The 13,170-nt window shown below is 45.4% G+C and overlaps 1 protein-coding gene across 1 annotated transcript; it reads right to left on the reverse strand.

Moving 5' to 3' along the window:
* Nucleotides 1–2,737: 2,737 nt before the first annotated feature.
* KCTD12 (potassium channel tetramerization domain containing 12) lies at nt 2,738–9,084 on the reverse strand. Its single transcript, XM_066176301.1, has one exon. It carries the CDS (start codon nt 8,863–8,865, stop codon nt 7,867–7,869), a length of 999 nt encoding a protein of 332 aa, XP_066032398.1. The 5' UTR covers nt 8,866–9,084; the 3' UTR covers nt 2,738–7,866.
* Between the last annotated feature and the right edge of the window lie 4,086 nt (nt 9,085–13,170).

A 13,170-nucleotide genomic window follows, 5' to 3' on the forward strand; every position in this document is an offset into this window, starting at 1 on the left:
AGAGGATTTAGCGAAGAGACAGGAGATGACTAAAGGAGTAAAAAACATGCCTTACTGACAGACCACAGAGGCTCATTCTGTTTAGATATCAGGCTCCTTCCCCTGATAATTCCATTATGCTGTGAGCCCGTTCTGGGAGCTGATCCAGCTGGAAGTAGGCCTGCCTTTTCCTGTTTGCTTGTTTTAAGGTTTCCATCTACACCAGGGCCCCTGAACTGGTCCACTCCATGGCCACATCAGCAGTGCCAACACAAAACTGGTTACAGGAACAAGTGGCAGGGAATGGAAGGAAATGACAGGACAGTTCATCCCCAGGTCTTGATCATGAACCTACGTCTGTACATACCCTCCTGTGGAACACTCGCTACAGCCTCATGCTGCTGATGAAGAACACAATGCAGACCCTTCTGGGTGAAGGCCAAAGCTGGTGGCATCCACAACCTGTCCATTAACCTGTGATTTCTTTTGCACAAGCAGTGTCATCCATGAAGTTAGATGACAGTCCAAGAAATTTCACTGCCTGATTTAAAGACTCTGTTAGGGGAAGCCTTACAGTGTTTGCTATGTTGAACAGACCATACGATCTGCACATTTCCTTCTGTCCTCAAACCCTAGGAGGTGATGTGTTGGAAAACATCCAATCTGATAATTGTCAAGCTGAAACTTCTCTTCTAGAAAAAGAAGCACTGGTGCATTTGCATACATACACCCTTAATCTAACATTTTCTAAAGAAATTGGACTGTTTGGCCCAGTTACCTGCAGGTGAGTGCTCTTCAGGCCTCCAGCATGATACAAATGAGTCCAAAAGGAAAAACATGCTCCAGCAAAACTGATAAAGTTATGATTCTCACCTTAAACAGAAAAGGTGCTTTTGCCCAGTGTTATTATAGTTTGTGCAGCACTTTTCATAGATTATTTAGACCAGAAAATTTTAAAGAACTGTAGAACCCTTTTTAAGGGAGTTGTCCCTATTGTCCCTTTAGCGCCATGGCAGATAAACTATTAAACAGACTACTGTAAACAGCTGAATCTTTCCCATATTCCAACCACACCTTGAGGTGGCAGATAAAGTGCAGACTGCAAAAGCAAACCCTGGAAATAAGTGGGTCAGAAGTCTAGTGGAGAAGAAGTGCCAGCTCGTGGCTGTTGGGCTGCACGGAGCACACCAGAATACAAATGCTGACCCTTTATTCAGACAAGGCACCAGCAGCAGGACCCTGCTGGCTCAGGGACTACTGCGCTACCTTGGTCATGGCCAGGAGGGAAGCCAGGAACAGGGGGCAGCTGTGGTCAGGGCCAGTGGCTAATCCTGGGGCCTGGGACTCAGCTGCCCACCCGACTTGGTTCTGACTGCACAACGGACCACAGCAGGAAGAGATTGCCATGGAACCGTCAGGAATCACTGCAAGATCACCTGGTGCTTGCTGCTTTCAGAAATATTCGTGCCTTGAGTGGCCAGCCATGGGAAGATGTGGGAGTGAATTTTACAAAGTGGGGGAAATAAGGAGTGTTTGTACAAGACTATAAATTTGGGGGAAAGTGCATCATTTGTATCTTTTACCAAAAAAAAAAAAAATTAAAAAAAAAGTCATTCTTGGTACAGTCTCTGCCCTTTTAAGGGAAAAAACTTTTAACTCCAGAACTTCAGGCTTCTAATAATCATAGGCTTTCCTGTAATATGAGGACAGAGATTGTCACTAAGCTATTTGGAATATATGAGTCAAAACCGAACTACATCCAAATCTATGGAAAGCTGCATAGTTATGAATATATGCTTTTCTAAAGGACCACTTATTAAGGGTGGGTGTGACCTTAAATCAGCCAAGACCAGAAAAACAGACAAAATTGAGATGGCAACATTGCAGGTTATTTCAGTTATCTCTGAAATCAAAAAGATAGGTTGTTCTCAACACACCAGCACTGCATTCCCTCCTCAAGAATATGGGAGACGACTGGAGGACATCCTTTATTCTTTTTTAATAACAGCCTGTTCCTTAATAAATTAACCAAGGTTTTGTCTTTACCTTGAAATTACAAATTAAAAACATAGATCACATGGTCTTTATCAATGGACCTATTTTTGTCATCACAATCTAGATATTCTGGTCTCAACTTCTTTGGCTGAAATTCAATGAATCTACATTTATGTAAATTCTAGGTTGGGAAAATTGTTAAGTTGCAAAAGGCAAGCCAGAGGCTACATGGAGCTAAGCATTCTAATCCTAGTGATTCCATGATTCTATCATTCCCATATGCTCCCATGTGAACTTCCCTATCTTTTGCATTATGTTGAAATAAAAAGGATGATAAAATGTTAACCTGAAGCAAGGTGTACTGCTAACATTGTCATTTCCCAGCTGCTAAACACTGAGCTTTTATGAAGGAGAAAAACAAAAAATTTTTTTCATCCAGATGATATGAAATAAAACCTACAACAAGCAAATGTCATCAAGGGCTTTAGCTTTCCAGGGCAGGTTGGGTTTGAAAGATGGGCATAAATGTGTGAGTATATTACTTGGATTATATAGAAAAATATCTTTGATTTCTTGTGATACCAAGAATTTTTCCCAAACTGCTTGAAGCTGCTTCCACTTCGTGCAAGAATATTTCCTAGCTTTTATTTCCTCACAAGGAAATAGACCAGCTTGAAATCCCTGACTCTGAACTGCCAACAACTTTGACAGAAGTATCAAATTCTCCATAGCGTGTGCTCAAAAACTTGCAGAGCAAGAAACGTGTAACAGAGTTTAATTTTATTCCAGTTTAAGCACAGTGGAGACTAGAATGGGGAAGAAATGTGATAATTTGACCACCTATGGTTTTGACTGTCACAGCAGTTGTGCTGCGTATTTCCAACAGACTATTTGCAATGGTGGCATTACTATTTCAGCAGTCATACATACGAGTTTTGTTTAGCAGCAGGGGAAAAACACATGCCGTTCATTTTAATGAAAAACAAAATTAGCATTCAGTTTCATAAAACTAAATACTTTATAAATAAATAACACATTAGTACTAATATGTCATCGAAAGCTATACTGTAGATTTCCTACAATAAAAAAAGAACAACAAAAAACAACCCTGCCATGAGGAAAATCAAGTCTTTGCAAAATACCTTCCTGCACACTTTGATTCACCCTTGGAAATACTGCAGAGATTAGAAGTCTGTAAGTATTTTTAAGACATTCTAGCGTACCCATTAGTTTGACTGACTGGCAAAGGAAGAGTGCAAAAGTAAGAGTGACCACCTGCCTTCTCATTCTGTAGGGGTTTAGTTCACTCAGACTATATAGACAGTGCCAGGTATAAATCACGGTATTCTGTTAGACTTGTTTCCTACTGGAATAAGGCTCATGGTACTTGCATTGCCCATTTGGGTGGACATCTGCCCCCTCACCTTCTGAGTTGATGGGTAAATACAATCAAAAGAACAGAAAAACCTCACAGCTGTTACGTTCTTACAAGTTCTATGAATACTGATGGCTGGGTAAATGAAAGGAAGAAAATCTGTTGTTCATGGAGGGACAAAGCCAAAATTCAGCCAGAACCTTCAGCCTAGCAGAAGATGGCTCTGTCAAGGAATGTGCCTCCTTTTCCAAGTAGAAATTGAATAAAATTGGCAGGGATGAGCAGAAGGGGTAGTACAAAGAAAATGAGACCTAAGCCTTCAGACAGGCAGACTCAAAATGTTGTTGTTCACAGAATAACTTCCTTTCTTATATAATTGTATGATAAGAAAACATTCAAATACTATCAAGCTGTCAAGTTAAACAGTTGATTAAACTTCCTTCAGCTGGGTTCTCTGTAGTAAAACCATGAAAGAACTATTAAATGTACAGGCACTTCACATGTGGATTATACTAACAAGTCACTCCTAATTTTCTATGAAGCTGACCACAGGTTTAGAAGAGATTGCTAGATATCACAGGGTAGCTAATAAAAAATTTCTAGATGCAACTCTCTCAGATCATGTATTACCTTAGATATTAATGTCTCTGTCATTAAATGAGCACTTTATCCCACGTTATTATTCTCTGGCTTCATAAAATCATCAACATTTGACTTCAACAGTTACTCAGTGCTATTCAAATTAAGCTGTTCAATCACTATTTCTTCCTGAGGACTGACTGACCAGTACTACAAAAATTCTCTATGATGCTTAAAAGAAAATTATGCAGTCTGAGTATAACACATTACTGTTTCTCTTGCCATGGGTGTTACTAGAGGTCTCTGTATACGTAATTTTCTTTGTGTTCCTGCTTTACACATTAGCTTGGTGTCTTTGCTGAAGTTATGATACTTTGGGAGAGCAAAGCTAACAACATCTGCACAGAGAATAAAAAGGACAGCATAAACCACACAACTGAGTTAATATTTAAAGAACAAAAATTTAATTTGGTATGTAACTTTTTCCTAGGAGGATCTTTATTTTCAATGCTATACATGTGAAAATAAGAATGAATAAGTGGCTCATTATCTACATGTATAAAAATATAAACATCCTATCAAACATATGCAAAATCACCCTTCATGATATGCATCACTGAAAAAACCTATACCTTAACTTCAAATTAAAAGAAAAACTGCCCATGTGGGTTCTTAATAGCACTTGTAAATGCTACTGCATTCATCCATAAGTACATGAACTGTGAACAGCAACAGCTACAAAATGTACACAGGACTCCAGTATTGTGCCTTTATATTTTTGTATGTTTACATGTCAACAAGTCAGCAGAGTCATTGTGTTTATCCATTCTTCGAGCTCTCAGTAGAACAGACCAGCAAAACTCATTGACTTTGCCTTGAGCGTTTTTCCTTTTAAAAAGTTTACTGCCATTCCTAAGTAATGGTCCAGAAAAATATCATCTTCTGTGGCAAAGCATCAAATGACTATTATATTTATGGTACCATCATTTTAAGCCTGCTGACGATACTGATAATGAGTTTTCAGTAAATTAAAGGCCCATTTCTTAACACTAATAACACGTAAAAGGTTTTAGCACAAAGACTAAAAAAAAAAAAATCCTGTTTATATTACATCTATTTGTATGTAAAAAATGAGAATTACTGGGTTGTCTGCCAGGAAAGGGACAGGCAACCATTAATCAAAAGACAGGCAACCCTTGTTTTAGAGATGCATTCAGCCACCTGGAAGATTCACATTCAAGCAAATATGTCATCAATTTCAGTTCTACAAGCTGATGATACTCATATTCAGTTTTTCCATAGAAACAGGTATAAGAAACCAATAAAACATTACCATGTTATGTACATAACATAATGTGAAAATGTTCAGCTAGATACATTATGAAATCCTGCTGCACTAAAATGATTAAAAAACTAAATGATTTGTGTAAAATGTTTATATACTGTATAAATATGTACACTAAATCACAAGGTCAATTTAAAACTGCCCCTATTCATAGCTCTTAAGATGAATTTAGTAAGCAACCAGATTCTTAAAAAAAGAAAGCTAGCTAGAGCAAATTTGAACACTTACTGAAAACCGATTTTATACAAAATCTTAAAAAACGTACTTCAGAGTTACTTAACAGAAACTAGAAAAAGACAGTCATTACTCTTGAGAAGGGCACTGTCAGGACCTAGTAGCTGTGATCAATGTCTTTTCACTCGTGACAAAAGTTAAGCACAAAGAAGTCATCTCAGAGTAAGGCATAGGACAAACAGACTTCATTCCATCCTCAGGTGTATTGGCCTCTCACTGTATCTTATTGCTCATCTAATTTGGCAGGGTTACATTTCTATCCTTTTAAAAATACTCCATAATACAACAATCTACAAATGGACAATATCCAGTGCTTTCATATGCACATCTTCAACTTCATCACGTTGATAAACAACCTTGCTAATATTTAAAAAAAAGAAGCCACAGTGATGCAAACTATTTTCAGTTTCATGTAGCTGTGCATGCACTTAATGAAAGACCAAGCGAACAGACTGATCACTGAAACTGGACAGAAATGTAGCTATAGCTGTTTCCAAAGGAATTAGGTTTGGTTTTTTTTTAAAAAAAAAAACGTACTGTGAAATTCTTTGGTTAGAATACAGTTGCTAGCAGTATTTCTAAATTTGGAATTAGAACTAGAACTAGTTAGAGCTAGAACTACTGTTCAAGAGTTTTAAAAACATAACTTCAAGCCTTTAACATGTACTGCTAAATTCTTCAACACTTCAGATATATTTAGGATATTTTTCTGTGATGGTCAGGCTATACACATTCTTAAATCAAGTTTAGGTTTTTAAAGAGAAGTGCTTTTATACTCCAGACTTCATGGATTTATTAGAAAGAAATGCTCAATCCTCCCTATTGTAAAACCTGCAGCTCAGATCATCTGTTCCAAAGCGGACTCTGACTGCCTCCTCTGGGACTGTTATTCAGCAGTAACAAAATACAGCTCAGAAGAGGTATTTTCCCCTGAAGAAAGTTGGCATCATTCTTGTTTTTCTAAGGACAGGGCTCAATCCTTTCTAAGAAGCACTAAGTTTGTCTAGGAAGAGGTACACAACTCTTAGCAGCGTCAGTGCCCAGATAATACTGCTATGAAAACTAAGGAAATGGTTCTTTAAAATGTGATTTTTGTCATCTGTTGGCTTCAGAGTTTTACAGCACTAACATGACAAAAAGTAACAAAGGTGCTCTTGATGACATTTATAATGTACGCCTGCACTAATGCAATGTACATGATTTCAGCTTCACAGGACCCAGGCCCTTACCTGCACTCAGGCAAGCCTGGCATCACCTCACTCTCATCGTTCTGAGGGTGTTTAAGGAAATATGCATTGAGATTTCTGTCCATATTATAGACAGTAACCTCAATAGAATTATAAGGACTTCAGACCACCCATGGAAGTTACAACTCACAAACACTTTAATTTTTCAAAGTGTCATTGTTTTACCTCTCAAGGGAATAAACACATGTCTCTGAGGACACTTCATAGTTCAAATGGTTGGTTATCCAGCAAATCTGGCCTTTCATATCAGCCTTACATGCTCGCTGTGCAGGCCCTGGTCCAGTTTAACAGCTCAGACAGAGGAGTTCAGAGACATGGGGAGCAAAGAGGGGAGATGGGAGCAACCAGTTGTGAAGGGCCACATGCATGCCTCCTGCAAAATTGCTCATCTTAACAGATAAAGGATGAGCCAGTGCAAACCCCTCGCAGTCAGGCTTCCCTTCTATGTGACAGTCCTTCACAGACAGGCATCACTCTGATGGGTGGGAGAGGGAGGAGTTAAAAACGGACTATCTGGGGTCTGCCCACCAAGGCAAACTCCCTCATAAGGGTACTAGGATGGAAAAAGACAGACATCTGTCATGCCATCTTCAACAGAAGTTGCTCAAAGCAACTTTAAAGTTTCTCAGCCCCTAACTCTATGATTTTTAAAATGCCCCACCCTGACAGAGCTATACCTCAGCTCTGTGTGGGTAGAGGGACAAAGACTGGGTACACATGCATGCTTTTGTGGGACCGGCATTTGTCTACTCCCAATATTCCTCTCCTTCCTTGCTACCAACACAGCTACTGGGAGATGTAGGAGGGAGGGTGAAAGTGGGAACCGGGATACGGTGGCTGATCAGGACGTGGTGGCCAAGCAGGGACACGACAGCCGAGGCACAACACAGTCACCTCCTGCCCCCGGGGCCATCAGGAGGTGCTGCAAGAGGGGTGGGGGCTGCGCCGGGGCTGGCCCGCCTTGTGCGTGGAGGCAGACACCGGGGTGAGAAAAGCACAGGGAGACACAGCCCCGCTTCACATCCTCTTTCCTTCGGGATGCGAGGGGACCGCAGGTGCGAGGGTGTGCAGAGCCGGCTGTCTTGTCTCCACGCCACGGGCTGGGCGGATGCTCAGTCCCGGCAGAAAACATACTCGGTGTAGCTGGTCCAGATCTTGTCATCGGCGGGACCGCCCTGCTCGGGGGCGAAGGCGCAGGTGCCAGTGGAGGAGCAGGCTGCCATGCGGAAGCCGGCCTCGGAGAGTCGGTCGAAGGCTTGCTCGAGGAAGTTGAACTTGAGGTAGTACCGGGCAGTGTAGCGCTCGGGAGGGCGGTCGGGATCGCGGCTCTCGTTCAAGGTCTCCCCGAAGACCTCTTTGGCCAGGGCCGTCTTGCCGCAGACAGTGATGCGGGCCACCCGCCGGAATTTGGCATCAGCCTGCGCCTCCCGCCCGATGGTGTAGGAGCCCCGGTAGCCGATGGTGATGTAGCCCGAGCGCCGCCCGCCCGCCCCGTCCAGCGACTGCGAGGGCGTGAGCAGCGGCCCGCCCGAGGGGCTGCGGCTGGCGGTGGGCGACGGGGCGGACGCCACGGCCCCGCCGCCTCCTTCCAGCGGCTCGGCCTCCAGGTATCCGAGCAGCGGCGGCGGCGGCTCCTCGGCGCAGACGGAGCCGTCGCGGTGCAAGACGGCGGGGCGGGCGGCGGCCGCCCGAGTCTGCGCCAGGCGCCGAGCCAGGTCGGGCAGCTGGAAGTACTCTGCCTCCCGCTGGAGGCGGCTGCGCTCGGGGAAGTGCTCGGGCAGCACCAGCTGCAGGTCCCGCAGGTAGTCCAGGATGTAGCGGAAGAGGAAGCCGTCGCGGTCGAGGAAGAAGCGGCCCTTGCTGTCCCGGGGCAGCTCGCTGGGCTGCTGCTGCGAGAACATGCGCCAGAGCAGCGAGTCGCGCACCGAGACCACGGTGCAGCGCCGCGTCACGTACACCTGCCCGCCCACGTTCAGCTCCACGATCTCCGGGAAGGACGACCAGCCGCCCGTCGCCGCTGCGGCCGCCCCGCTGCCCGGCGCCCCGCTCCCCGCCGCGGGCGACACGCCGCCGCCGTTGGGCAGCCCGCGGGCGCTGTCCGCCAGGGCCATACCGGAGCGAGCCCGCCGGAGCCCACGCCTTTCCTCCTCCTCCTCCTCTTCCTCCGGCCGGTGGGCTACGGCAGGGCCACCGCCCTCGGGGGAGCGCGCAGCCCTCCGCTGCTGCCCGCCGGAGCCTCCCGCCCCGTCTGGCGCCGGAGCCGCGCTGCCGCTGCGCTCCCCGCGACCGCTCCTCTGCCCGCTGCCGGACGAGCTCCTCCGTCGGGTTGCGAACAGAGAGCCCCGGAGCCGCCGGCAGAGCCGTGTTTATGTAGCGCGGCCGCACCTCGCGGGAGGCGTGGGAGGCTGGCGGGAGGCAGAGCCGAGCGCACGGGGAGGAGAAGGGGACGGCCCTGCACTGACGCAGGGTCCCCCGTCGTCGTCCGTCCCCCGTTTCCCCTCCCCACCCCGGTCCTTTTTCCCCGGTTGCGGTGCGGACCCTCTCCCGCCCGGTGCCCGCCCGCCGGGCTCCCGTCGCCGTGAGCTGGCATCGCGGTGCGCGTCCAGCGGGGATAAAACCTCGGGGGTCCCGCCTCCCTCCCTGCCTCCACCAGCCCCCTTGTGCGAGGCTTCGTCTCCGGCTCGCTCCTCGGCTTCTCCGAGACGCCTGGTTTCTCGCAGGCAAGAAAAGCCCTCTGTTTGTCCTGAGGCGCTGGAGCGGGCAAGCGGCGGGACGCTGCCGCTCTGCCGAAGGCGCTGTGGTGTACCCCTACTGATCTTCCTAAGGCTTGTCCCAACCCTCCAATTGAGAACCCCGGCGAGATAACCGTGTCCCTTCCCTCCTGTCGCCTTCGCAGGAGAAAACGCGAGCCTGTGGTGCTTTCCGCTCTTGCCTCACGCGGCCCCCCGGCCTGTTTCGGGCTTGCAACACACCCCCATCACTATGCAGGTTTTTAAAGCCCTGAAGAACTGCGTAAAACCCCCCCCGCGCCGATCCTCATTCCCGGAGGGAGACGCGACGGATCGCACCGGGAGCGCCGCCCAAGGGATGCCCCGCCGGCCGGGGGAAGACCCCGGTGGCAAGGGACACATCGGCGCGAATGGGGTCCCCTCCAGCTGCCTGACAAGCGGCACTTCACCGTGAGAGCCAGGCTCCTCGTCTCTGCGCGCATATTTGTGTATTTAGGTGCCCTTACAGCTCAGATTTAATTAGGATTAATTAGGTACATCGGGATCTGCGTGAAACATAAGCACCTATTCAACGTGCGTTGGTAGAAAGGTTTTAAGTTGTTTCAGGCTTTTGCTTGAATTTAATCTACGGTTCTGTGTCTCTTTGTACAGTAACGAGCTGCTGCCTTGATGCATTCAGTTGCTCTCCCGTGGGAGTTCAGTGTGCTTTCTTCCTCGAGAGAACAGCCCGGAGGACAGGGAGGTCTGAGGAGTGTGAAGACAATGGTCAGTGCTCTCCTTTCGTAGGGGTGAAAGAAGCCCGCTCTGGAAGTGCCCTACTGCAAGTGCCCCACTGCAGTGGTCTGTGAAGTAGAAATAAAAAGATGCAGAGGCAGGGTGTAGAAGTCCTTCAAAAATTGAGAAGTGGGAAGGGAAGGAAAGGCAAGTTAGTTCTCAAGAAGCAAGATAATTTTGCCGAAGAGCAGAAGGGGAAGAAGAGGGGGGCGTTCAGAAACAGAAGTTTTGAAAAGGGAATGGATGGTAAAATAGAATAATGTGTCTAGGGAGAACTGACAGGGAGATACTGTAGTCTGGGGAGAGTGGACACTCAGAATTTACATGAGTTTAATCTGAACAAGACTAAGAACATGGTAACACAAAGATGCGGACCATTACTTTTTCCATGTTGGAAAGCCAGTTACCAGGACTTTGGCCACCAAGTATTTTCATTTGTGGGAGTGAAATGGCAAAGTAGGTTAATCTGATGCTTTGCTGACATTTTGTCACAAGAGCTTGTTTCTTTTTTGTTTTTGTTTGGTTGGTTTTGGCTTTAGTAGTTTGTTTTGGTTTGGTTTGTTTTTTTTTTTTTTTTTTTTGAGAGAGAAGTAGAAGAGAGGTTAAAACAGCTCTGAAAGATGAGGGGAAAATGAAATCATCTTGAATTAAGTTGTTTTGCTACCCATTTAAACAGCTGAATTTGTTGCTAGAGGGGAAAAAAGCGGCGGGGGGGGGGGGGGGGAATAAAGTGACATGTACTGCCACACACAGAATCTTTGTTTTCTTTCTGTATACTATTTCAGGGTCAATTTACCAGAGTAAAAGCACATGAAATTTTCACGTGGTGGTTTGCTGGTGACAGTTTTATGGAATTGCTTTTACCTCTTGGTCTCTTAATGTGGCATCTCCCCCTACATCACCCTGTTCCCGGCCATACTTAGCAAGAAGCCACCTCAAGAGCCTCCCACAGATTCGTATTTTAAACTCCACTTCCCTAGTGTGGGCTCTCTATTGAGAGCACTGTGATTAAACTGTGCACCCAGAGGATGAGATCATATAATGCTTGAGCAGGCGCTTATTCATAGCAGAATTTGCAGTGGAAGATTTTGTACCTACCAGCAGGTGAGTCTTAACAAATGCTCCCATATTTAAAAAGTGGGATCTTTAATTCATCTGTTAATTAAAATTATTTCATTTTTATGGCATCAGGTGAGTATTAATGCAGGTTAAGAAAAAAAAACCTCAAACCACTAACATATTCGTTAGACTTGAACTTTCTGTTTGTCTCAAGCTTTGTTAGATTTCAGACCAGACTTCATAAGACCTGAGCTTAATGGATTCTTCCAGTGCACATTTTCAGAAGCTTCAGAGATGAGTAAGTTTTGCTGCTCCTTCAGACACTGGCTCCCCAGAGCTTTACCTCTGCCTGCCTACTGTCTTGTGGGCAGTCAGGTGACAAGGACCCACCGTGGTCCTGTGCAGCACCCTGTGTTGTCCAAAGCCATGCACATTAAAGGGGTGGGAGGAGAACAGCTGACACAAGCATTTTATTTGGCCCACTGTCCCAGGTCTCTTTTTAAGGGCACAAACCAATCCATCCCACTGCAGTGTTCTCTACGTCAATGTGAAGCTGACTCCTTTTTAAAAAGGGAGCAAGGAGCCTTCTCATAGAAAGACACTGTTCATACAGCCTGTTCAACAGTCCTGGGCAAAGACCCAGCTTGCAGTGTTTGTCTCGGAGATAGATGTCATTTTCTGGGCTTAAAAACATGCCCAGCACTGAAATAACTGTTTTGAAGCTACGTCTCTTCAGAGAAATTATATTCTGTGGGCATCTCACTGCTGCTTTATGCCTTGCCTGGCTGCATGGCTTTGGTTATTGTAACTTCTTTTGTCAACAGATTTTTCCTCTTTTCACAATATGTTCATCTAATTTCTTCTCCATTTCCTATCTCTTTTCATTTGGCAGTGTTTTTCTTGGTGAGGAGGATTGGACTTCGTCTGTGGGTATTACAATGGGTGAATATATCAACAATTTCTTACTTATGTGTCAGTCACCGGGTTGTGTAACACAGCCATAGTGGTTTATTCTTATTTTGTGTGGGAGACGGTGAAATATTGGTACATGTAACATTAAAGGCTGCCACAGAATGCCTCCTGTAAGGCACACAGCCCCCATAAAGGGCGGTAAATATTAAATATGGTCTAATGACCAGGCAAGGCTTTATGACAATAAATGTGCAGTTGAATGCCTGACTGTGCAGTATTGGGACATTTCTGGGCAATAACTCTTTCAGTTAATACAGTCACATTTCACTGTTTGCTATTAGCTGCTGACCACAACTAGAGGGGCACTGTCTTAACCTGTCAGGATGCAACAGTTTTTCTTCTTTTAATATTTTGAGAAATTTACATTGGTTTGGGAGATTGATTTAGTTAATTGGGGGGGGGAGGGTGTTGTGACTTTTTGTTTGTTTGTTTTGGGGGGGTTTTGCCGGGGAGGCTTGTGTTGTTTCCGTGTTTACAAAGATGCTTCCATCACGACGGGCCCCTGTTTTGCATTTTGGGCGGTACACCCACGATGGTCCAGGTTTATTCAGGGAGGACAGTTTTCTTCACAAATGGAGGAAGGGTAACACCTAGTGGGAGTAAATCCACATTGCAATTAAGAAATACAAAGGCCTCCAAAGTATTGCCAGCATGACCCAAGGCACATAAAGAGAAAAATATATTTTTTCGGTAGATGAAAACTATTACATATTCAGCTTCTTCGTGAGAAACTTAGTAGAGCAAGAACATATTTTATCCCTGTTTTGAACTAAAGTGTTGGTTTATTATTTCTTCTAGCAGTCTTCACTGTGTGAAATGATGTAATATTGCTTAGAAAATACTTAATTGCATGTGACTGCGTTGTTTGAATTTTAATACTGA

Source organism: Chamaea fasciata, unplaced genomic scaffold (assembly GCF_029207755.1).
Source record: "Chamaea fasciata isolate MVZ Bird 193981 ecotype frontalis unplaced genomic scaffold, bChaFas1.0.hap1 SCAF_2, whole genome shotgun sequence".
Taxonomy (NCBI): domain Eukaryota; kingdom Metazoa; phylum Chordata; class Aves; order Passeriformes; family Sylviidae; genus Chamaea; species Chamaea fasciata.